This window comes from Crocodylus siamensis, chromosome 8 (assembly GCF_052110815.1).
Source record: "Crocodylus siamensis isolate JL-2025a chromosome 8, ASM5211081v1, whole genome shotgun sequence".
NCBI classification, from domain to species: domain Eukaryota; kingdom Metazoa; phylum Chordata; order Crocodylia; family Crocodylidae; genus Crocodylus; species Crocodylus siamensis.
This window is the reverse complement of record NC_143402.1, coordinates 67,276,113-67,300,928: the sequence shown is the minus strand read 5'-3', so window position 1 is coordinate 67,300,928 and position 24,816 is coordinate 67,276,113. Positions and strand designations below refer to the sequence as shown.

The window sequence follows — 24,816 nt, the reverse complement described above, 5'->3', positions numbered from 1 at the left end:
AGGGCTCTGATACCAAGCAAAGCGGGGCACAGCAGATGGGGAAGCTGGGTGCGGAAGTCCTCACTTAAACAGGGCGGCTAATCTTGAACTGTGGTGAATGCAAAGGAAGCCAAGGAGAAGAAGGTAGATAAGGTGGTAACATCAGTTCTCCCCCCACCCCCGAAAAAACACTGGGGGGACAGCTGCTTCAGATGCATTCCTGGGTGCCAGCTCAGGTGCCCACAAGACTGTGAGGGTACCCTCTGGGTGCAGGGTTAGCTGTTCCCCTGCTCATCAAAGCACAGCTGAGAGGAGCTAAGAGCAAGCACAGATGCCCCCCAAGCACATAAAGCACTGATCTGGACAAGGCAGGGGCCGGGGAGACCCCTCAAAGGTACAGGCAGCTGTGCATGCCTGAAAGGGGGCCTCCTCTTCAGCCTGGCAAAGCTTCCCAGAATGCCTTGCAACGGCCTAAAAATGCTTCCCAGAATCCCTCTGTTCTGGACCAAACCAGGACTGAGGCACGTTTGCCTCGTAGCCAGCCTTAAAAGGGCAGAGCTTGGGACAACCGTGCGCCAGCCTCTCTTCAAAGCAACAGAGCAATCGGTGATGGATACAAACGTACTCTTTACAAGTTAACATAAACCGAGATCAGCTTTGACATTTCTAGGTCTTGCAGTCGGGTTCAGTGACAAAAGCCAGCTCTGGATCTGGAGTCTTTCCTGAAGCTATTTATTTATTTTAAGAAAAGGTTGAGTTAGTTGAGGAGGACGGCAGCCTGGAGGCAAAGAACAGCATTTAAGTGGGATCCTTAAAATCAGCAGATCCTACATGGGCTCAGAAAAATTTCCCTCAAACAAACTTCTGTTAAAATAAGAAGGCTGGGGGGGGAGGGGGCTTGGAAAAGTCTCCTACTCCGTCAGTGATTTAAATGTGGCAGCGACCATCCTGCTCTTGAAATGCCAAAGCTGAGTTTCCTGATGAAAGATCATGGAGAAACGGCTAGTAATCCTAAAGGATGGGTGATGTGAGTGGTATCTTCTCATGGATTTTGCTTTGACTGTCAGCCTGCCTCACTTTGTAACTCTGTAGGTGCCTGACAAATCCCTGTGCTGGCTGTTACACCCTCTTTTCCTGAATCAAAACTCGCGGCAGAGGTGATATCTTTTATTAGACCAACTAGATATTTGCAATAAATAAATAAATGCAAATCTTTATTTTCAAGCTGCCAAGCAAATAAAGAACTCTGGCAAATAATATTTTTTGTTGTGCAAATATCTAGTTGGTCTAATAAAAGATACCACCTCTGCCACAAGTTTTGATTCTTTTTCCCTCTAGACCAATAGGGCTACAACCAGGACACCCGTTTACTGAGGAACCCCAAGTATTCTTTTACCTGTCCCATTCTACTTTGGATATCCCCCGAAAGACAGAGACACCTCCCTTCTTTCACAGGAGAGTCCTCAGGCTCTCTGCAAACACCTCATTATAAACAATGACCAAAATCACTGACCATCCTGAATAAGAATCACTCAGACACAGGACTAAGCAACAACGGTTTAAAATCATTTGGAAACAAGGGGAGGATTTTTGCATGAAAATACACTGGTTGTTTGTCAGGGCAGCCAGGTTAACATAGTAGCTATTGGAAAAAAGTGCCGTGTGAATGGGAATTTCACCCAAATAGCTGCTGTTTTTCTGGGGGCGGGGGTTGCCTTGGGGTAATTTATACAAATGAGCCTATTCCAAATCAAAAGCACATTGGAGACACCTTGTAGTAAAATTAAGTGCATTGTACTTTTATTTCAGGATGGCTCTCACACAGTTATCCCATAGTCGAAACAGCTTTTTAGCTGTGAAGACAATCCTGGGGAGTGAGGAAGCCTTCAGTTTTATGTTCAGTTGTATCATAGCATTCCCAGCATAGCTGCGCTACATACGGTAGCACGGACGAAGCTTGGTTTTATGGCTGACTTCAAAGAAACATTGCCATCTAGTGATTGACTAAATGTGCTTCATCTAGTACTAGGGTGATTCTTGGAGATTACCCATCCAAATAGTGACCAGATGAGACCCAGGTTTGGGGGAGATGTCATGCAACCATAGATAAGAGGTGGTCAAACTTCCTTCTAGCTGCAGACATAAATCTTGACATGACCAAGGGATACAGGAGACAATACTTTCAATCAATACATATTTCTGAGTCCTGATCCACACACAGGTCTCCAGTTCGAAAATAATTTGTTGTTAAATGCCTTTATTCAGGAGCTGCATCTTAACTTCCTGGTCTCTGCGTGTGGTCTCTAGCCACCCTTTGTCCACCCCTGTTAGATGGTTAACTAATAGCCCTGAATTGTTTGGTGAAATGGAAGAGCTCATCAGATTAACAGTCTGCAGATTTAAGTACATTTAAGGAAATGGGACCAGTTATTCCCTGTCTGTCCCTTGGCTGCAGGTTCAGTTTATCTGCCTTTCACAGCTTTGTTTAATATTTCATTAAATAGTACGCAATGAACCATCTGTTTGGCAAGTTGGTAAATTATTGCCAGTTTATGAGTGGAGTTAAGAGATTACTTCCAAATTAGCACCATCTCCTAAAAGGATTGTCAAAAGTCCTTGGAAATCAGGTTTGCCAAGAGCTGGCCTGGCACCATAGAGCTGTCCATTAAAAAAAAGAAAATCACATTTCCAGTGTGGCCAGAACACCTGACTGCATCCCTTGCTTTCAACATGAGGGGAATAAATTCAAGGTGAAAAAAAAATCCTCCTCTCACTTGATGGGCAAATGTACAATTGATTATCTCAGGAGCGTGATCAAGTCCTTTTTTTAGGGGATTTATCATAGCAGCTACATGAAGGCCCTAATCCTATAAACCTTACTTTTTTTAGGGCTTGATTCTCCACTGCCTTGCTGCTGCAGAGTTATCTGTGCTGGTGTGATGTCTGTGTAAGGCATAACCGTCTGCAGTGACTGAAAATTGTGATTTGGGCACATTCTATGCCTGCTATACAGCGGCATCAGTGACTGTAGGACAGACTGGATCGTGACCATTGCGACCACCAAAGACAATCAGGATCTTTGGTGGTTCCCTTCTCTGTAAAATGAGGATGGTGATGTAGTGGCCAGGCAGGACGTGGCAAGAGCTCGCAATGGTTCTGACCAGACAAAGGCGGCCAGGCAGGAGCGTGCAACGAGAATCACAGCTTTGGCACGGGTGCGAAGGGGGCGCATCCATCCCCCCCGCTGTGAAGAACGCAGTCCTATGACACCTGGTGCGTTGCAAGGGGAGTTTGTACCCGCAAGCTTGCCAAGAAGAATGTTTCCAACTATTCGAATTGGTCTAATAAAAGCCATCGGATTCACCCGAAGAACCTCGTCCGCCTAGGTCCTTAGACTGACACGGCTACAACCAACACCCCTGAAATTGTGCATTGAAGGAAAGCGACATGCAGCAGCCCAGGGTGCATGACAGTGCGTGCGCACACGTGTGAGCCAGCGTGCTCCGTCTGGCAGGGTGGGGCCAGTGCCCTGATGATCACTCCCTCTCCTGTTGTTCCCCAGTTCGGTGCAGGGGACCCTGAGAGCCCAGCACGGACAAGGGCGGGCCCTGCCTGCAGGCTTGCCTCCCTAGAGGGCGGCCCTGGGTTGTTTGCCAAGGGAGCCCTGTGCAGCCCTGCAGCATGGAACCCGCGGCGCATTAGGACCCAGTGCGAAGGGGCCCTCCCCCAGTACCCGACGGGCACTAGGACCGCGCGGAACGCCGCGCGGCGGAGCGGAAGTCTTGCCCGCGCCGATGGAGGCCGAGCCGCCGCCGCGCGCCAGCCGCCTGCTCAGGTTGGGGGGGTGGGCGCCGGGCTCCGGCGGTCTTAAAGGGGCCGCGTCCTCTGTCCCTGCAGCCCTTCCCTCCCACGTGCTCGGCCGGGGGGATCCACGGGCTGCTTGGAGCTGGGCGGGGGGATCCCCGCCTGGTGCGTCCTGCACCATCGTGGTGCAAACGGGGCACCATTGCAGCCCGAGCTGTGCGCTGCCGGGGGGGGGCAGTGCCCGGGGCACTGTGCTGGTGCCCCCATCACATGGGTGTGCGTGGCACATGCTGCCTGCCTTGTGAGCACGAGGCGGCTGTGTGGGGGTGCCCTGCGGTGCTGCCGGGTGCCAGCGTCGCGCCCCGCCTGCGTCGTGGGCATGGGGCGTTGTAGCCCGAGCCGCGCACGCCCAGCCTTGGGGTAGTGCCTTGCGCCATGTGCTGTGGTGCCTGCGGGGTACTAGTGTTGCACACCTGCCCGTGTTGTGGGCGTGGGGCGTTGGTGCAACCTGAGCCGTGCCCTTCTAGCTGCATGGTAGTGCCTCACGTCCTGGCCTGTGGTGCTGCCGGGTACCAGTGTCGCACACCTGCCTGTGTCCTGGGCCAAGCCCCGTGGTAGTACCCTGCTGAGCACCCTAGGCTGCCATGTGCCAGGCGCTCCCCACTGGTGCGTGCGACCAGGGCAGCCTTGTAACAGGCCACATCACCTGCCGCTACCAGGGCACCGATGTCACGCACATGTGCAGGATGCAGGGGGGAGTCTGGTTTGCTTGTCAAGCAAAGGCACGGTGCTGCTTCCCAGCGCAGGGTCTCCTCCGTATTCAGAGAACAGGCAGTTTTCCCCACCAGTCTTGCCTGGAGGAAGCGCTTCTGTGGGCTGCAGCGAAGATCAGTCTGACCAGCCGGTCAGCCCTTGGCCAGTGCCGACCAGGCCAGGCGGGGAGCCAGCTGCGAGGGGTTGGTGCAATGCTAATGCTTCGTTGTCTTCAGCCCAGCAGAGTTGCTGGCAGCACGAACCCGTGACCGCAAGGTTCCTCAGCGCTCGCACGGCCAGAAGGATTTCATTCCCGACGGCTCGGAAGGGCAGGCAGAGCGGCTGCGCCGATGCCGGGAGGAGCACTGGCAGCTCCTGGCTGAGGAGCGTGTGGAGCGGCTGTAAGTTTCTCTTGCTGGTTTTAGTAGCTCCGTGCTCCCGCTGACCCTCTTGGTGATGAGAAGGGCAGAGCACATCTGGGGACACCTGGGTTGGAGACTGGCAGCCCTGCGGGGTTCATCATGGTGTGAATCCCCCTCCCCAGATCTCTTATAGGTGTTAATGTGGAGACACGTGGACTTTACCACCTTGGAGTTATGACTGTCGTCATGTTTTACAGATGGGGAAACTGAGGCACAGGGGGTGGCAGCTTGCGTGTCCCCAGAGCAAACCCATGGCAGAATCTATGAGTCCTGCCTCCAAGGCTTTGTCTATACTTAGCTTTCTCTGCTGCTGCAAATTCAGACACTGACTGCCACTGCAAAGCTGCTGGCATGCATGCCTACCCATGCACTTCTGGCAGCTCCCTGTGGACTAGCTGCGTTGTTGCCAGAGGTCAGAGTTCACCCTGGGGCACTGATGAAGGGGTGACGGTAGGTAGCACAGGGCACAGAAATGTCTGCACAGACCTTCTGCCAGCAGCTGGGTGGCAGCAGAAGTCTTCTTTACAACCCACCGTGGTGCAGCAGCTTTAAGCCCGGTTCATGGAAATGGGAGTTTCCTCCCTTGCCTGTTCCAAGGGCCTTACGGCTAAGGGCAAGCAAAACTCGGGGGCATCCGAATCCCAAGCCCCTGGGCTTGGGCCTGCAGCTAGGATGCCAGCCAACGGGTTTGAAAACATCTGAAACCCCAGATGTGAGTGGAGGATGTTTGCCGGTAGTAGGGCCACACGTGGTTCTGGACTCTTGGATTTGGAAGTAGTTTTGGCTAATTTGGCCTCAGATACTAATTTAAAAAAAAAAAAAGTCTTTCCTCAGCAGACATGACTAAGTCTGGCAGTGAAAGGGAGCATTCTGCTGCAGTGAAGTTTTGGGTGTGGATGCACTCCCCATTTATCCAACAGAACTTTTTCATGTACCCTAGGCTCCATGTCATTTGTCTCAACCAGTAACAGGCATTTCCATCTGGGTCTGCCCTCTGGCTAAGTTGTCCGCTGTTCTCTTTGCACAATTCATAGCACAGTTGCAAAGTGCCCCTGATAAATGCATGTGCTTTATTTTGTACGTTACAGACAGCACTGGGGGGGATAGCAACAAGAGCTGCAGGACATTTCTATATGTTATACTAGTGGGGGGCAGTCCTTTTGGCAGGTGTGCCACAAATTAGCCCCCACCCTCTCCATGTGCTACCTTGATCCCTTTCCCTACCCAATCTGCTGCTCTGCTTTCTGCTCCCAGCCCTCTGCTCCCTGCTTCACCTGTGCTTTCTGCTTCTTTCCCTGTGCTCTCGGCCCAATTTGTTGCTCTGCTTTCTGCTCCCTTCCCTATCTGCTGCTGTGCTGCCTGTTGCTCCCCCAGTCCGCCACGTGATGCTTATAGAAGCTGCCTGTGCCATTTGCGGTACCCAGGCAGCAGGTTGGCCACCCTTGTGTTACACCATGAGTCCAACTGGGTATCTTTTCTTCAGCAGGCTCTCTTGCAATCCGAGAGCAGTATGGGGAGTTTGCAGCCTCCTACACAGCTGCCTTCCCATCTCTTGCTAGGGAGCAGGGTGTTCCAAACCGTTACATTAGGAATGATGTCTGTTGTGCTATTATGTCTTAACCTTCTCAGGGGAAGTTTGGTAAAAGCTGAATGGAAGCCAAATGAAGGCCTTGTGGAACTGAAATCCCCGGCAGTAAGTAATGTCATTGCAGTTGGTTGATGCTGTTTTCTTCTACTGACAACAGCAGCCTGTTTTTCTCTCTCTCTCTTCTTTTAAATTTCCTTCTCAATATGGGAAGGAGCCTGGGTGGGGAAAAGAGGTAGCTAAAACACATCATGGATTTGTCTTTCTGTTCTCAGGGGAAGTTCTGGCACACGATGGGGTTCACAGAGCATGGCAAACAGTGCCTGCTACCAGAGGAAGCCCTCTATCTACTGGAGTGTGTGAGTAGGATGCCCAGGCATGGGACCAGTGAGCTCTTTCTGAATAACACTGTTGCAGGAGTGATAGTAGCTGGGCAGTGAAATGGATCCTTTATCTTTCCCACTGGCTCCAAAGCCTCCGCTCATCTAGCAGACTGTGTGAGCCAGTTCCTATTCTGCCTGTTACACATCTAAGTGTTATGTAAGTATTTAAGTACACTACTATTCCACCATGCTTGAGTCACTTAACAAATATTATTTTAATTCATCTTAACTTTAATTATGCCAAGACACCAAAGTGAATAAAGAGAAGGATGAGGTCTCTTTCACCCTTTGTGCTAACCTTTCTTCAGAGGCTCAAGTAGGGTAGAATAGGATTCTGTTCAAATACCATTTGCATGGCTGCTTGGTGGAATAAGATCAGGCCCTCTGCACTTTGGGACCTCATCTAAAACCCTCTGTGCGTCTGCTGGTCATTTCCACTCTCTTATCAACCAATCTTTTGAGAGAGGTTCAGTTCCAGAGACACCATCTCTGTGTGTGGAGAAAGGTAATAGTGTTAGTGTGAAAGCAGGCAGAAGGCAGGGCATGGTGGCACCTTAGAAACTAACTAGTTGTATGTCAGTGGTGAGACAGAGCACATTGGCTTTAGATCAATGGTTCAAAGAAGGGCTGCGGTCCTAGTGCTTTCCAGCTGTTCCCTTCTTTTCAGTGCCCAATGAAACATGTCTGTCATCACTACGGGTCTCACTCTTGCTTCAGGCAAGTACAGGATAACTGCATGGTGATCCCAGTTAAGGCAGGGTTGGCTTTCTGTGATTTATGACTGTAGGTCTTGCCACTGAAAAGTGATTTCAGCTCAATAGTGATCCAAGGTTCGAGGTAGGAGACAGCGTCATTTGAACCTTGAGTCCAGGGGCTTTTCTCTGCCAACGGAGGTTTGCCAGGCTTCAGGTCATAAGTGGCTTGACTTGAAAACAGATTTGGGCACAGAATCACAAGGGTAGGAGAATGAAAGCCTGGAAGAAAAGATTAGAAGCTTGGCTCGAAACCAGCCACTGAGCAGGCCCCAGCATTGGAGAGGGGCTGAACATGAGGGAAGCTGAGTGCCCATCACTAGCCCGGAAGTTGACGGGGAGGAGGGGATTGTTATAGGTGCTCAGCATTGAAGAGGCAGGTGGGAAAGCCGAGCCCGGTCAGTTTTGCTGCCATTCTGAGCGCTTCTGTCACACGCAAGGCAGGGAGGTGGCATTGCCACACTCTGTGAAACAAATATAAAAAATGTGAAGCACAGAAGTTACGTTCCCTTATTGTGAGAGGCCCCAGGATGAGGTTTCTGAGTCATACACCAGCAGGGTGCTAGGATCAGCTGTTGAGACCAGAAGGAGAGACTAGGTGTGACTCTGTAGAACTGGTTTCCTGCAGTTCCTAATCCCCAGGCTTTTGTTTTCCAGGGCTCTATTCAGCTCTTCTACAGAGACCTCCCCTTGTCCATTCAGGAAGCCTATGAGACCCTGCTGTCCCAGAGTACTGTGAGCCTGCTGCAGTATCAGGTGTGCTGCATGGATTTGACTCCCCCTGAGACTGGTGTGAGGGGAAGGGTGGGGGGGGAAGAGCACAACCAACACCTGCACACAGCTCCCATACACTCGCTTTCAAATGCAGGGGCTCCTATCTTCCCTTTTATTGTCCCCTTGCTCTCATTCTTTCCGTTAGTTCTTTCCTGTGATCATACAGTGCTTTACTCTGTGGACAGAGAAGCAGAAGCTAGACTTCATTAACAGGATCATGGTTGCTTCTGTGCTGTGCTTCTCCTGCCGAAGAGGCGTGAGATGGAGATACAGTCACTGGGGCACGGTATGCTACAGGCACAAAAGGCAAGGCAAGGCAAAAGGCAGCAGCAGAAGCAAAGAAGGAACCGTGCAGCTCCCCAGAGAGCAGCAGAATGGAAGTGACAAGACTGGCATCTGTTTTTGCTTCTGCTGCTGGTTCCTTCCTATTGCTGGGTCCAGTAAGTGCAGTGGCAACAGAAGTTCTCATCATTTTTGAAACATGGGGTGTCAAAGGCAAACCCATGACTTCCATGCTTCCCCACTAGCTTTTTCCTTCCTGAGCACTAAAGTTTGCAGTAGAGACAACCTGTATAAATCCCCTTCCCTTCCCTTTGCAGGCTCAGGTGTGGTGAACTTTCCACCACCCTGTCACCAGGGGGCAAGAGGCATTTCATGGGCATTTGTGCCAGTCTGTTTCTGTATGGGGATGAGCACTTAGTGAGACCTACAGGCTCGGCATTAGTTAGGCCACGCAGTTCAACACAGGCTTTTTAAAATGGTCTTTTTCAAACCAAGCAGTGTTGCAGCCATATTCTTTGTTCCTTAATGCAGTGGGGACTGGCAAACCATGGACCAGAAGTGACTGTGGACTGGTAAACTGCAGACCAGCATACTGCGGACCAGCAGCCAACCTTTTTTTATACTGCAGACTGGTTGGTTACCAGTCTGCAGTATGCTGGTCACTTCCGGACTTGTGGTCTGGCAGCCAACCCTCCTATGGGCTGGCAGCCAACCCTTCACGGCCCAGTACCGAACCGTGGCCTGCGGGTTGGGAACCTCTGCCTTAATGAACTGGCTGTTGTTTTAACATTCCTGCTCTCTTTTGAAGGTGTTCAGCCACTTGAAGAGACTGGGTTATATTGTGCTGCGATTCCACCCCAGGTAACCAGTTTGTTTTTCCATTATGCTGTTCCCCTGCTTTCTTTCAGCAGATCCCTATTTTGGCCTTTGTTACTCATTTGCTCCATGACCTTGGACAAGTCACTTCATCTCTCTGGGATCCTTGATCTTTGTCTTGTCTGGTAGGACATTACTGGTTGGGGGGCATGGGCTCTCTCTTAACTTTGTGCATGCAATGGCTAGCCAAGGGGGCCCTGATCTCAGTTGGGATCTCTAAGCACAAGTAATCATGGCAGCAATGATATTATGAGACAGCATTTACTAGGACCCCCAGTACTTGGATCATGAGGTCCTTGGGGACTTGTTTTGTTGTGTTCATGCAGCATGGGGCACAGCGGGGTCCTGGTCCATGACCAGGGCTCTAGTCTTACTGCAGTACAAACAACAGTAGTAATGAAGATCTGCCTGCACTCTCCCCTGCCAGGCTCAATCAAGGTCCTTCAACTTCAACTCTTTCCCCCTTAGCCCTAAATCCTTCTAAGCTTTTCCCTGTTTGAGCCTCCAGACCCTCTGGGCCAGCAGGATAGAGGGATGTGCAAGTAAAGTGGCCTCTAAAGGTACCTTGCATTTCTAGCCCTGGGAGGGTTACTAGCCAGAAAATGACACTGCAGACTCTTTTACTGTTCAACTCCTATCATGACTGATGTGAAGTGGGTGCATGAATTAAAGGCAAGCAACTGCAAGCAAAAGGCTGCTGATTTTGCCCTGCTCTTGCCTACTGTTTCCAGGCCCAGAAAGAGGTTTTGATTGCTTAGTTTTGCTGTGTGGCTGAGCTGGAAGGATTTTCTAACGCCCCCTACCCCCCTCTGTTTCTCTGCCTGTCTCATTGTAGCGTGGTCCCATCCTGGTATGAGAGGCAGCTGAACCTTGACAGTCACTGCAAGAGATCTGGGAAACACCATCGCAAGAGGAGGAGAAGCTCTAGCCCTCGGTAAGGGAGATGGCCCCCAGTGGCTTGCCTTACAGACAGACCATTTTTCACACTTTGGTCCATGCTAAACATGTTTGTAGCCCATTGCCTCTAAGGGTTGGAAACAGGCATAGCCCCCAGTCCCTGCAAGGTGCTGAATATTGGTCATCAAGCCAGCCATCATGCATGGGGGAACAGTTGTCAGGTGTCCAGAGGGCCAGTCAGTTATCTGGAACAAAACTGAGTTCTGGATCGGTTCACAACCCATCATGTACAGTATAGTAACATTCATTCATCCTTTTTGCATTGCATGCTCTTTCTGTCTCTCACTCCCTTCCCCCTCACCATCCTATCTCTTCCTCCAGTGTATCCCAGGCCCTGACTCATCTGGCTCCTACATAGCTATATTGGGACAACATTCCCTGGTCCTTCCTCCCCAGGTGAAGCAGCAATGTGTCAGTTCTGCCCAAGCATTGCTGGGTTCTTAGCTGACCCTTTGCAAACATTGTTCCTCACCACCTTGCACTCTTCACGGGGGTAGATTATCCCTGAGCCCTGTGTGCTGACACTAACATAAAGGAAGATTTCTGCAATCCTTGAATGGAAAGAATCACTATATGAGAAGGAACTTAGTGCTGTGTCAGATGTGGTTAAGCTGTTCATGACAAAGACCAGGTTTTCTGTTTTGTGCTTGTACAACTCCTAGCACAATAAGCCCTGGCCCATCTGTGAGGTCCCTGGGTGCTACCTGAGCACAGATAATAAAATGCATTATTATTAACAGAGCTTCTAGCAGGTGGCAGCACTGTCTCAGAAATGGACAACGACAGACAGGTCAGCCCAGGGCGCTAGGCCTGTGCGAAGTGGCTAGTATTCACTTTGGATTCGGATTTGGCTGATTCGGGGGACAGTGATTCAGTTTGTTTATTTGAATCATTGTCCCGAATCGATTCGGCCCAATCTGAATCAGCCAGGCCAGGCCTATCTCCCACAGCCCAGCAATGGCTGCTCTGCCCACCCCAAATCCCAGCACTTGTTAAAAAAAAAAAAAAGCCCCAGTTGAGCAGGTGCTGCTGGGTGCTGCCTCTGCTGTCCCAGCCCCTTTCATGGCTGCCCTGCCCACCACGGCTCTGGCCCTTTATGACTCAGATTTCATAGACATCAGGGCTGGAAGGGACCTCGGGAGATCATCGAGTCCAGCCCCCTGCCCAAAGAGCAGGAAGTCAGCTGGGGTTAAAGGATCCCAGGAAGATAAACATCCAAATTTCTCTTGAAGGTGTTCAATGTGGGTGCTTGAACCACCTCCGATGGCAGGCTGTTCCAGACCTTGGGGGCTTGGACAGTAAAGAAATTCTTCCTTATGTCCAGCCTGAAACGGTCTTGCAGTAGTTTATGACCGTTCGACCTCGTCATCCCTTGGGGAGCTCTGGTGAACAAACGTTCCCCCAGATCCTGGTGGTCACCCCTGATAAACTTATAGGTGGCCATCAGATCACCCCTGAGCCTGCGCTTTTCCAGGCTAAAGAGCCCCATGGCTCTCAGCCTGTCATCATAAGGTCTGTTTTCCTGACCTCTGATCATGCGCGTGGCTCTTCTCTGGACTCTCTCAAGCTTCTCCACATCCTTTTTGAATTGTGGGGCCCAAAACTGGACGCAGTACTCCAGCTGCGGCCTCGCCAAGGCTGAGTACAAGGGGAGAATGACATCCCTGGATTTGCTTGAGAAGCATCTATGGATGCAAGCCAGCGTTTTGCTCACTTTACTAGTTGCAGCATCGCATTGAAGGCTCATGTTGATCTTGTGGTCAATCGTGACCCCCCAAGTCTCTTTCCTCTGTGGTGCTAGCCAGCGTAGCACTGCCGAGCCTATAAGGGTGCTGCAGGTTTTTCCCCCCAGGGTGGTGAACCGTGCATTTTTCAGTGTTAACACCATCAGGTTCTCATCCGCCCATTTGCTGAGCCTGTCAGGGTCAGTCTGGATCTTCCTCCCGCCTTCAAGTATGGATGCTTTGCCCCCAAGTTTGGTGTCATCGATGAACTCGGAGAGTCCGTTTCTGACTCCAGTGCGCACATCATTAATGAAGATGTTGAACAATATGGGTCCAAGGACAGAGCCTTGGTGGCCCCCAGTGGTCACAGGGCACCAAGACGGTTGGCTTTCATCAACCACCACCCTCTGGGTCCAACCACGGAGCCAGTTTCCCAGCTAGTGGATCATGGTGGACCTGAGGCCGCAGTTGACCAGTTTTTCCAAGAGGTGATCATGGGATACCAGATTGAAGACTTTTTTGAAGTCAGGATATAGGACATCAATCTCATTCTCCCTTGTCCAGGTGATAGGTCACCTGGTCGTAGAAGAAAATGAGATTGGCCAAGCAAGACCTACCCACAACAAACCCATGCTGGCTATCCTTCAGGATGTTGGCGTTGGCTAGTCCATTAAGATGGCCTTTTTGATAACCTTTTCTAAGACCTTCCTTGGGATAGAGGTCAGGCTGATGGGCCTGTAGTTTGCTGGATCCACTTTCGTCCCTTTCTTGAAGATAGGCACCACATTGGCTTTCTTCCAGTCTTCGGGCACTTCACCAGAGTGCCAGGAGTTCCCAAAGATCTGTGCCAGGGGCTGGGCTATGATGCTTGCCAGCTCCTTGAGTACCCTGGGCTGTAGATTGTCAGGGCCGGCTGACTTGAAGGTATCCGGCCTCTCAGTGTGTTCCTTCGGTGAGGTCAGCATTGATGGAGGGCAGAGAATCTCCCTCACCTGGACCTCCCTGTCCCATAGTAGGCACAGGCGTCCCATGGGACTGATGAAAGACCGATGCAAAGTACCCATTTAATAGGTTGGCTTTTTCCTGGGAGTCAGTTGTCAGTTGTCAGACTCACTGTTCCTGCTGGGCAGGGAATGATCCCCGCTGTCCCACACCACGTGGAGGGGCTCTGCACAAGCCCCCCAAAGCCTCAAGGCCACTGCAGGAGCAGTGAGTCCCGGGGCTTTTCTTGGGTTTTTTTTTCTTAAAGGGCTGGAGCTGGCCCATATGGAGCACTCATGGAGGGGCTGGTTAAGTGGGGGGGTGTCGGGGGTCACCCCCTCACCTGGCAGCACCCAGTGAGCACTGGGGCTGTTTTTTTAAACACTGGGAGCTGGAGTGGGTGGGGGCAGCCGTGGGGATGGGGCTGGGGTAGTGGGTGGGAGTCAGGGGGGCTGGCAGGAGTCCCCCCATGGTCCCCTCCCCCATCCCCCCCCCGCCCCTAGTACCTAGCAGCCTGGACTGCCGGAATCATCAGAGCTTTCCAAAACTTTTCCAAAGATTTGGAGAGCTTTGAATTGATTCAGACCTTTTAATTGGTCCCCTGATTTGATTCGGAGATTTGGCCCCCGAATCGGGCCAAATCTCCTTCAAATTGAATCGCCACCCAAACCTTTGCATAGCCATACAGGGCACTCCTATCAGAGAAGTTTCTTCCCAAACATGTCAATGCCATGTGGATTATGGTGAAGTTTAAGAAAGATGCAGGAAGCAAAATGCAGGTTTTTGTAGTAGATTCACACTTCTAGGCACCTGAGATCAGATCATTTGGAAATGACAGGTGAGACCAGTTTGGTACTTTCAGTTTTATTCCCATTGGATTTTCTATCTGTATGTAAACCTACTCTGTCCCACTGTTTCATTTGTTAGCATCTGTCCAGGGGAGCCCAGGCCTGGAGGTGTGGAGGTGTGGGTGGGTCCTACAGGACAGGACAGAAGGACAATGAAAATTTTGGTTGGGAACCAAAACTGGAATAGGTTTGGGGCTTCAGCGGAGCATTTACAAAGCTGTGTGGCATGTTTAGCACTGTGTTTGCTACTCCTGTTTGGCTTTGGCCAGCATTTTGGAAGTGCCAAAGTGGAACAGAGTACTTCAGAACAGGAAATACCTTACTATAGCGCAGAGGATACACAACTGTTTGCGTGGGCTACTGATACATAGGGCTTTTATACACATATCTTTTCACGCTCTGACGTGCTGGAGAGCTGACGCGGAGCCGACTCGATTGCTTGAGTCTGCTCCGCGTGAGAGCTGATCTGCGCTGTGCTGCACTGTGTCCAGTTGTATAAGAGGCAAAATGCACATCAACGTGCAGAAAATGGCGGTGGTGCACTTTGAAATAAAACAACTTTGATGTGTTTTAGTTAAAAAGTGTGCTGCCACTCTTTTCTCAGTGCTGATGCATATTTCGCCATTTATACAAATGCATGTGCTGCAGTGCCAGGCACCTTTAAAAGTGCCCAGTGCTGCAACACAAGCATGTGTACTAATTGCCCATTGTTTTTTTTTCCTTTTGCTTAGCAGACCCAACTTGGTTTCCGTTATCTGTAGAGGGGACAAGATTTGAGTAAAGGGCTTTGCGGAAGCAAAATTCTGACTATGAACGGTCCCTTCCACACTACCCCACTCCTGGTCTTGTTTATAGGGTACTAGACAAGAAGCAAAAGGCATCAGGAGACCCTCTGGAAGCTGAAGAGGCCCTGGAAAAGGCCAGTGAGGGCCAGAGAGAGCCCATCCACCAAGCCTCCGATGGGAGCTGTTTGTCAGGGAAGTCCAAAGAGTCAGATACTGGCATTGAAGCGGGGCTTTCAGCCCAAGTCCCTGCTGAAACCACACAACACAGTGCGTCTCCCAGCCAGTGCCAGGGTAAGGCTGGAGACTCAAGTGAGGCTGCTGAGGAGAGCTATGATGGTGCCCTCTCATCCCGCTGGGACTTCTCCAGAATCATCTTCCCCAACATGGCATCTGACCATCCATGCACCTTCCTGCCCCAGCCTGACAAGAGGCTTCTCCCAGAGAATGTGGCAGTCCAGGAAGTGGATGCCACCCGTTGGCGTCGGCTGATCAATCAGAAGCGTGAGAAGCTGTCGCAGAAAGAGCGGGAGCAGCGGGAAAGGGAGAGCCGGTTCAAAAATAGCATCAATGCAGACAAGGAGGTGAGGCGTTGCTCCAACTGGCAGGAGTACAAGTTGCTCCTGAAGCAGAGGAGGCAGCAGAGGGTGAGGAGACGGCCATCACACCTGTGGGATCAGGCAGTCACCCCGCTGGTGAAGCCGGATGAAGTTGCCTCATCAGGTACCTGATTTAAGAGAAAGCAACTAAATGTAGGATGGCAGGGCCCCAGTGGGACCACATGACTAACGTAGACAGACAGTGTGGGGAAGGTTCAGCACTGGCCAGGAGGTGGCAGTGATGGGATGGAGCGGAGAGAAGGGTAAGCTCTCCTGAACACCTGGCTTATCTGTGAACAGGAGCAGTTTCCTGAGTGGTGAAAGCCCGGTCGTGTGGATCTGGATGAACTAAGCACCAAAGTAGCCCACACAAGCCAGGGGAGATGGTGGATGGGCTTTGCCATCTCTTCTTCTGTGACCCGTGAAGCTGCTCTTTTCTCTAGCAGTGAGGGGGAAAGAGTTGGGCTATCCTTGCCAGTGCTGAAACAGCAGCAAGTTAAGGGGAATAAATGTGGGAGTAAAAGCCTCTGAAGTATCAAGAAGAGGTCTTGGAGATGCCGACGGGGTGCTGGAGGGAGGTGGTTCCGGGCTTGGGCTGAGCTAGGAGGAAGCATAGAGAAGTCCTCGCAGACAGAACTGAACAGTCTGATCTTTTCCTGTTCGTTCTCCCACAGCTGCTGTCCTCCAACAGATCAGTGTGCTACAGCCCTCCCACATCCTGGATGGAGCCTCCTGGTTAGTATCAATCCTGACAGCTAGGAGATTCTAGCGCGCGCAGGTCTGACTGAACATAATGTCTTGTCTCTCCTTTTGGGGTCTGAAAGATGTTCTCCACAGCGGCTTGGGAGCTGTGTAGTGTACCAGATGCCTCATGAAGGGCTGGTATTTAGCTGAAACTGTGCATGTCTGCAGCAGAGTACAGCAACACAGCACATATGCTCCAGGCTGATTATCACTTGGCTTGTTAGCTCTTATTACAATGCTTGGGCAAAGTCCAGTGTGCTGTAGCAAACCCTTCACATCTTGAATTCCACTCTGCATTGACTCCTGTGAGCCTTGTCCAGAGGTCTAGTTGCCTATATTTACCTAAAGCTGAGCACTTCGTTAGGGTGTGTTGTGTCCCTGCAACGATGCTTCCCACCCAGCTGCAGCAGTTGATTAAGATTTAAAAATCTAATCCCAGGACTTCCAGCTGCATTTCTGTCTGGGAGAGGCTTTCTGGGGCTTGTGCATGGGGCCATAGGGCAAAGCAGGGTTTTTCACCAACATCTCTCCCCAGTGGGGTGATGCAGACAGGTGTCCCAGCAGCATAATCAGTATATCAGTCTCTGCTGCTTTGGATGCCTACAGCAAAGGCAACAGAAAGAGCAAGGTATGAGCTGGCCCATTGCAGACCAGGTCTGGCATCAAAAGGATAGGAAGCTTTGCAGACCCCACAGGTGGCTGTTTTGCAGAAGGAAGATTCTGAATGCCTCTGGAGGACTAAGGGAGTGTTAAGGGGCTGAAGCTAGACAGACCTGGGGCCTTTTTCTCTTTGCTTCTATGCATGGTGCAGACTCCTGCAGTGTATCATTTGGTTCCTGCTTATTCAATCATCTACAGGCTGCAGGAGGACACCAAGGATATGAAGATAGACTTTGATGTGTATCAGGCAGATGCTGTTGCCACCTTTAAGAAGAATGACCCTGGGAAGCCTTATGCCAGGATGTGCGTTCGGAGGTATGGGCTCTTGTGAAGAAACACAACTACGTGCCTGAATTTAAAATGCAAGAAAGAACTGGCTGATGCTGTGGCAGGCTCAGGATACTGTCCTAGGCCCTGGGTCAGCCATGAGCTCAGTGCAGCGGATCCCTCAGTCTGTATAGAGCCTGTTGGACTTTTGTGGGGCTCCATATGGGGCTAGGGGTGTCTTGGCCAGAGTTCATTGCAGGTTTGGGGCTACAGTGTTATGTTCTGATTCTACTGTGCTAGCTGCTGATTTGCTTCAGGAGGGTAGTTGCCAGCACTGTCTCTAGAACTAGAATATGACACTCAGTTGCTTAGCTGGTGCATAGTTCAGTTCCTATGGGCTCTGATATGTGCTACAATTCAAGATGTGGTAATAGGTTAATCACACCTTAAATAGTAACCCAACCACACGCAAATCAGTTTTAAGGCGTGATAACAGAGTAAATGAACTTCAAAGTTACTCTGTATACAATGTGGAATAACTTTGTCTTGTTTGTATCCTGCCTTAAATTGAATGTTGCTACCCATGCCGAGGACCTGTCAAAATACCATGTACCACCCAGCTGAATGGCATACATGGTTTTATAGCTCCTGGCATACAGGAACCCTGGCCTTGGGCTGCCTGCTCACCAGGATCTGTCAAAATCCTGTGGGTCATCTAGCTGGATGGCATGCATGATTTTACAGCTTCTAGCACATGGGGACCCTGGTACCAGGCTCCCTCTGCACTGGGAGCTATAAAACTGCACATGCTGCCCAGCTGAGCAGGACATGTGTTTCTACTCATCCCTGGCACACAGGGACCCCTGGGTTGGGCTTTAGCAGCCTGATTCTGGAGTCCCTGTGCCCCCCAGCTGGGGTTTTGACAATCAACTGATTGTTGGCTGGGGCTGGGGACCAGTTTGATTCCCAGTCCCCGGTCAGCTTATTGTAGATATCTCAGTTTCATTTTGCTGGTGCAAGGGGAGCCCAGTGTCATTATCCTGGACTCCCCCTCCACCAGCAAGTAAGAAGCAATTGAAAGCTAATCCCCAATCCAAAAATTGCGCATCCTGCCAGGCATGTGTATGACACGGCAGGAGGTGTGATTGTTAGGATCATGGATTAGATTTCATCGCTTAAAGTGAATACCTGTCAGGGACCCATATCTCTTAACACTGTTAACTTTTAACCTGTTGCTTCTCTACTGTGTGCAGTCACAGCAGAAATACATCACAGGTGCAGGCAAGGAACCAGTGCAGCTGGTCCAGTACTCAAGCGCTTATGAGTTAGCATTGCAGTCCCTGCTGTGAGAACATGAACGCTGCTATTGAAGAACAGATAGACTCTGCAGACAATCACAAGGGGGAAAAATGCTAGCCAGATTTTGAGCCTGCTGGCCTGGATATCTGCCCCACACAATGGCAGTCAAATTTTATTTATCTGGTCATTTGTCAAGAGCCTGTGAGCTGCAATTAATTGGCAGAGCATGGAGCAACCTGCAGCTACATTTATCTTCAGCACAGGGGAGTAGTTCTTCTTGTATGCCCTGGTGGCCTGCTTACTTAGATTCAGAGAGGTTCAGTGTTAGACTTTAAAAATCTTAAAAAGACTTTATGACCATCTTCTCTTGAGGATGCCCTGGTAGATGTGAGGGCCACCTTAGTGCTAGGATTGATGTGCCTTTGCTGATCTGTGGTTCTCAGAAGTTCCCCGTGGAGTCTTCCATTTCTCTGCTTTGAAAAAGACAGTGTTTCTTCCCTTCCCTTTCCAGGTTTGACGAGCAGATCCCATCCTTACGAGCGGTGAAGCAGCTGGCCTACCAGAGCCAGGATGTCCCTGTGGTCTTTGCTTTGGTGGACAATGGAGATGTTACTTTTTACTCATTCAAGGAATTCAAGCTCCCAGTTGATATTTATCACTGAAGCTGCAATCTCTTGGAGAAGTGGCTTTTGGCAAAAGGAGGAACTTTACTCAGGACCTCATCTCTTGATTCATGGCATGTTATAGCAGTGAATGACGTGGGGCAGGGTGTGGTGAGTGACGACCACCCTCAGGTGCTGCCGGCAGCATCGGCGGTGCTTCTGTCAGGGGTGCACTGCTAATCTCAGTGGGTGCACGTGCACCCGTGTGCACCCCCTACATGTAGCCATAGTTATACTACACAGAACCTCTGATAACAAATTAACTTGCAGAATGAGGAGATGCTTCACCCATTGCTCCAGACTTCAGCCACCCAGGGGCTGACTCATTCATAAAAGCCAAATACAATTCAAACAGCCAAGTGGCGTCTCTGTACAGCTTACCCGGGTGTTTCCTGATGGGAGTACGCACTGCTTTGTTCTTTAAGCCACTGGTCCTCCTGCTCTGCCCATGCCATGGACCACTTCCTCTTATGTCCCCCAGATGTTTTGCTGTTCCCGTGGACCATTAGAACAAGCTTCACTAATGACCCATATCATGACCCACATCATACTTTGAGAGCCACTGACTTAGGCCAGTGTGTGAAAGCAACCAGGCTGAATGGTTTGAGAATCACTCTTGGCTGTCAGTCAGATTCGGCATAAGTTAATGAGGTCAGTACTGGAATAGCAAGGCTCCATCACTCACCTGTGTAAACGCCTGTCAGATAAAATCCTTAGCTATCATTTGGTGTAAAAAGAACTAAGTCACTTCAATAAACTTCTGCCACAGGGCTAATGGATCCAGCTTTGCCATGGCATATATATGATGGCAGAAGACTGCAGTCCTGTGGCAGTCAGTATCAGGGATCTCAATCCTGCAGAGACAAGGGAAGCACTTTGTGAACCAAAGGTATCACAAAAAGCCTTAAGGCATTTTGGAGGGATGTCCTAATGTTGTACTGTAATGTTTGCATTAAGATGGGTCATTGCAACACAGCATCATCCCAGGTCAAAGCTACAGCATGAACATCAGCACCTGATGTCAACACATCTAACAACCTTGGTAGTGTGGCCCTCTGTTTCCATTTGATGTTATCTTTCCTAAATGCAGGTGCATGTTTCTCAAGCAAGATGAGCTCATGTAAGACTCCCAGATCCTTCATAAGCCATGTAGTTCTCTGGCTCTTGCATTCCAGGCTGAGAACCACTCTTCCATATCTTTGAACTAATCCCAGGCCTCATCATGGGGATCGAGACTCTCCACCTGAATATTTGGGTGCCAAACATGCTTTAACCTCTGCAGAAATGCCAGCGTGACTAGTGCCAGAAAATCCTGCTTTGTGGATAAAAGGATTCAGCGCTGTTGAGCTCAGGGTGCAGCTTTCTTCAGAAGTGTTACAGAAAATATTTTAGATGCATTTTATTTGATAACCTCTATTTGGATGATTTGTTGTTATTTTTGCTGGAGGAGATTTAAAGGCTGAAGTATTAAAAGAGCCTTGTCCAACTATGCAAGCTTCTGAGTGTGGTTATTTCTTTGTCCTTTGAAGGAAAATTGTCAGCAGTGCCTCATCGTCTGAGACAGCCGCATGAGGAACTGCATTGTTATTGAACATAGGCAGAGAGTTGCTATGGTCTGTGTCTGGTGATTGGCCTGCTGATGGTATCTATGGCTGGGATGTTGTCAGCATGGCACATCTTTCTTGTATGGTCTCTCGGATGCCACACCAAAAGGTCGGGGTGTCTTGCCCTCATTGGTTTATGTGGCCCTGTGCTTGTTAGATCATCTGCCAAGGGTCTGGGCTGTTATATGGATACCTTAATGTACCCCTTCGTAACTGCTGGAAAGGAATATGTTGTATTCTCTGCCTTCTGCCTGCCAGACTACTTAAAGGGCTGACTTGGTGGTGGCTCCATTCTGTTAACTCAGCGCTTTTCTTGTACACCTGAGGCAGTGTGGGGAGAGCTGAGAACAGGCAGAGCAAGAAGAGCTACAGTCAGATCCACAGGGCTTGAGTTTATCCATGAGTTAGGTGGACATAATTCTTGGTGACTTCAGTCAGCACTGTGTATGCCTACACAATAGTAGGATTGTATCAGTGCAGTCTACAGGAGCTTACTGGATGAGTTTCGCTGGGGGAAGAGACTCCCTGATTCAGCACAAATCGATTGCAGTTTAATAACCACTGTGGGGAGGATTGAGAAACAGCAGGACTGTGGCTCAGCAGTGCTAACTTCTGCTGCCTGTCCCAAAGGGGAGCGTGATGCTGACTGATGTCCAGCTTCCCATTCAGCCTGTGTCCTGGAACAACTGGATTTTGCAACAGGATGGCAGCAGGGAGCTGGCAAGAGATGTCTTAATTAAAATTTCTGTTTTGACCTGTACTGCTGAAAAGTTGCCTCTGGCAGAAGACTGTGCAAGGGGCTGTTGCAGGGTTGTAAACTTTTCTTACGCTGCCAAGGAGTGACAGGGCATCAAATAGCATTTTGCAGCCCAATGACCCACTGGCACATTCTTTCCAGACATGTAGGTGTCCTCTGGCCCTGGAGCACATGCTGTCTCCCCAGCACCATTGAGAGGCAGCCAGGCAAACCAGGAATGGTTGCAATCCTGCTCCTAGCTGTAGGAGTTCCAGTTGTGCTAGACCATAGTTGTGGTAAGCTATAGAAAGCTATGGTGCCAAAAAGCGATATTGGAAAAAGGGGCCTCCTGACCACTGGAGAAAGAAAAAAATAAATGTGCACTAATGAACAAATGACATTGAAGGGAGTATGAAAACAGCTACAAATATAGAAGTTGGAACTTACTAATGAGAAGTGTGTGAACTTGGCAAACAAAACAAAAATGAACATCTTGACAGTGAGGTGAGTGGGCATGAGATGGCAGGTGGAGATGGGGGTGGTACACATGTAAATACAGGAGTTGTGAGACCAGTTCCTTGCAGAGACTTTGGGGAGCGGGAATACCGTGGTGTCTCTACTGGTCAAGGATAAGCTTCTCCAGGTTGGGCTGACTGTTAATCAGACCAACTGGTCTGCTGTCCAACGACCATAAATGTTTCTGAACTTTTGTCACCAGACACATTTCCGAGTTGCATTTTCTGCAGGATCTGGAAGGCGGCTGCTAGCGTTGGCTGGTTTTGTTCAATATCTTCATCAATGATCTGGAAGATGGGATGGAGCGCACCCTCGGCAAGTTTGCGGATGATGCCAGGCTGGGTGGAGTAGCAGATACGCTGGAGGGTAGGGCTAGGATTTGGAGTGACATTGACCAATTGGAAGATTGGACCAAGAAAAACCTCATGTGGTTCAATAAGCACAATGCGGAGTCCTGCACTTAGGACAGAAGAATCCCGTGCACCAGGAGCAGGGTGCCCAGGTGTGGGACCAGCGAGCTGTTTCTGAATCGCACTGTTGCAGGAGCGATAGGAGCTGGGCAGCTTGGGCAGCTTCTGAAACAGATCCTTTATTTTTCCCACTGGCTCCAAAGCCTCGGCTCATCTTGCAGACTGCACGGGCCAGCTCCTATCCCACCTATTACACGTCTAAGTGGCAGGCAGGCATTTAAGTAGACTGCTATTCCACTTTGCTCGAGTCACTTAAGATGAAGGTAGGTTACAAAAGTAATATGAAGGCTAAGACACCGAAAGGAGTGAGAAGGAGGTCTCCACCCTTTGCGTGCATGTTCATTTAAAAGTCTGGAGAAGGGTGGAGCGGGATTCTGTTCAGATGCTTCAGCACCATGTAAATGGCTGCTCCCTGGAGTAAGATCAGGCCTGATGCACTTTGGCACCCTGTCCGAAACCAGCCGTGTGTCTGCTGGTCATTTCAACCCCCTGAACCACCCATCCTTTGAAAAAGGTTCAGTTCCAGAGATGCCATCTCCCTCTGCAGGGGGAAGAGGCAGGTGATTAGCAGCCCTGGGAGGGACTGGCTAAGCAGTGGCTGCAGAAAAGCCCCTGGGTACAGTGGAAAAGAAGTTAAATATGTGCCCATGAGTGGCAAGGAAGGCAAATGGCACCTGCCCCTTCCATCCTCCGAGGGGAGACAGGCTGGACAGGTGGGGATGCCCTGGAGGTGGGAGGCAGCCAAGCCCCTCAATCCCTTTCTCCTCTGGTGCCTGCATGGGGGTGCTGCCTCCCCCCTGCACCAGCAAACCTCTCACCCCAGGACGGGGACCCGCTCCTGCCCCCGCCCCCGCGCTCAGGGGGTGCTGCGAGCGCCTCTGCCCCGCGCGGAGGGACACGGGCGAGTCCGAAGGCGCGCTCTGTTGCAGGTGCGCTCAGGTCGTAGGGGGTGGGCGGGGCCGCCGCCTCATGAATAGTAATAATCCTATTAACATATCCGGGTTGAGTCCCGGCGGCCGCGTTACCGGGCGGAGAAGCATCTCCCGGCGGGGTCTCACTGGAGGGTGGGAGTGATGCATTATTCATGAGCGGTCAGGGCTGCCCGCGGATTGGCCGGCCGGGGAGGGAGGGGCGCATCAATGAGTCCCAAGCGCGTGGAGAGGGCGTGGCCGCGCGCCCCGCCCCTCATTTGCATGTCCGATGAGCCCCGCTTCGCCCGCCCCGCCCCGCCCCCGGAGGTGTCCAGGAAGGAGTGGCGGCGGCGGCGGGAGGGGTGCTGAAGGCGCTGCTACACGGACTTGCGGCGCCAGGCCTGTTCCGGCCCGGCGAGTGAGTGAGTGAGTGAAGGAGGGCGGGCGGGCGGCAACAGCGGGGCCGCGGGCTCCAGCTGCCCCGCGCCAGGCGGGAGGGACCGTTGCCCCTGCGCGGGGCTCCTTCCCCTCCCCCCCATCTCGGACCGGTATCTGCCTCACCCGGCTCCCCTCAGCTCGGGAGCTCCTCCCCCCATGAGCTTGGCGGTCCCCCCCTCCCCCTCCTATGGGCTCGAGGGGTGTCTTTTCCCCCTTCCCCCCCATGGGCTCGGGCCCCCTGGGCAATGCTGGCTCTTTACGGTTCCCTTTCCTCTGCGTCTGACTCCTGACTGGTCCCTGTGGCAGGAGCATAGCCTGGCAGGGCAGGTGGCTGTCACACTGCTGGCTCCTCTCTGAAACCTGGCCTGGCCCTGCCTGGTGCCCCTGAGAGGATCTCCAGGCCCCAGCTGTTAGCAGCGGGGCCAAGCCTCCCTGGGAGAAGCACATGTTTGCCCCGGGGTAGGAGAGCGGCTCGCACGGACTCCCGTTCGCATTACCCACCTGAGACGCCCTGCCCAGCGGTCGTCGCTCCATGACAAACAAAGCCAGGAGTGTTGCCTGCCCGCCTTGCACCCAGCGAGCTTCTCCCTGGTACTCGTGTGCAAGCTCCTGTAGCTGCTTCTCGCCAGCTTCCTGATTTCACCCTTGACCAGAGTCGTGGGTATTAACTGCTTGTATCCCCTGCTGCGTTCATCTGTTGAGCTGTGGGAAGAGATCAGGTGTGGTCATCATGGCCCAGGGATACTGTTTTGTCCCAGGGCTGCCTACTTGTGGGGGAGCATTTAGTGTTTCTGAGAGAGCCTCTCCAAAATCTGCCCTGCGTTTCCACATCGGGAACGCAGGTTCCTGACATGTTGCCTTTTGCGGGATGAGGATTAATTCTTGCAAAACAGACTGAAGGCTGCAAAAGGCAGTCTCGGTATTCCTAGAGCAGGGCCGTTGACTGGTGATGACACTCGGTTTCAGAAAGTGATAGCCATATGAGAAGGGTTATGCCTCTGATGTAGA

The 24,816-nt window shown here is 51.2% G+C and overlaps 2 protein-coding genes across 9 annotated transcripts in view; both read left to right on the top strand.

Moving 5' to 3' along the window:
- The first annotated feature begins 3,738 nt into the window (after nt 1-3,738).
- Nucleotides 3,739-20,620, top strand: TSEN54 (tRNA splicing endonuclease subunit 54). The gene is made up of 11 exons (XM_090060484.1): nt 3,739-3,814; nt 4,773-4,937; nt 6,588-6,651; nt 6,819-6,902; nt 8,336-8,434; nt 9,543-9,595; nt 10,446-10,544; nt 14,976-15,625; nt 16,176-16,236; nt 17,104-17,220; nt 18,983-20,620. The coding sequence occupies exons 1-11, from the start codon at nt 3,774-3,776 to the stop codon at nt 19,131-19,133; spliced, it is 1,584 nt and encodes a 527-aa protein (XP_089916610.1). The 5' UTR covers nt 3,739-3,773; the 3' UTR covers nt 19,134-20,620.
- Nucleotides 20,621-23,657: 3,037 nt separating this feature from the next.
- LLGL2 (LLGL scribble cell polarity complex component 2) overlaps nt 23,658-24,816 on the top strand; it is a 45,275-nt gene continuing 44,116 nt past the window's right edge. For 3 of the 8 annotated variants that reach the window (XM_090060450.1, XM_090060443.1, XM_090060451.1), the window contains exon 1: nt 23,680-23,796. The gene's annotated coding sequence lies outside the window, so the exon portion shown is untranslated. Of the gene's footprint in view, nt 23,797-24,816 lie in introns of all 8 variants that reach the window. The other 5 variants (XM_090060449.1, XM_090060446.1, XM_090060444.1 and 2 more) reach the window with 5 other exon arrangements.

What these genes read in the sequence shown, in the direction of transcription:
- TSEN54 (XM_090060484.1), top strand. Translation starts at nt 3,774, where the DNA reads ATGGAGGCCGAGCCGCCGCCGCGCGCCAGCCGCCTGCTCAG. An exon ending in GAGGAGCGTGTGGAGCGGCT is followed by an intron (nt 4,938 to 6,587) that starts GTAAGTTTCTCT and finishes TAACCTTCTCAG; the next exon opens with GGGAAGTTTGGTAAAAGCTG. An exon ending in AGGAGAAGCTCTAGCCCTCG is followed by an intron (nt 10,545 to 14,975) that starts GTAAGGGAGATG and finishes TCTTGTTTATAG; the next exon opens with GGTACTAGACAAGAAGCAAA.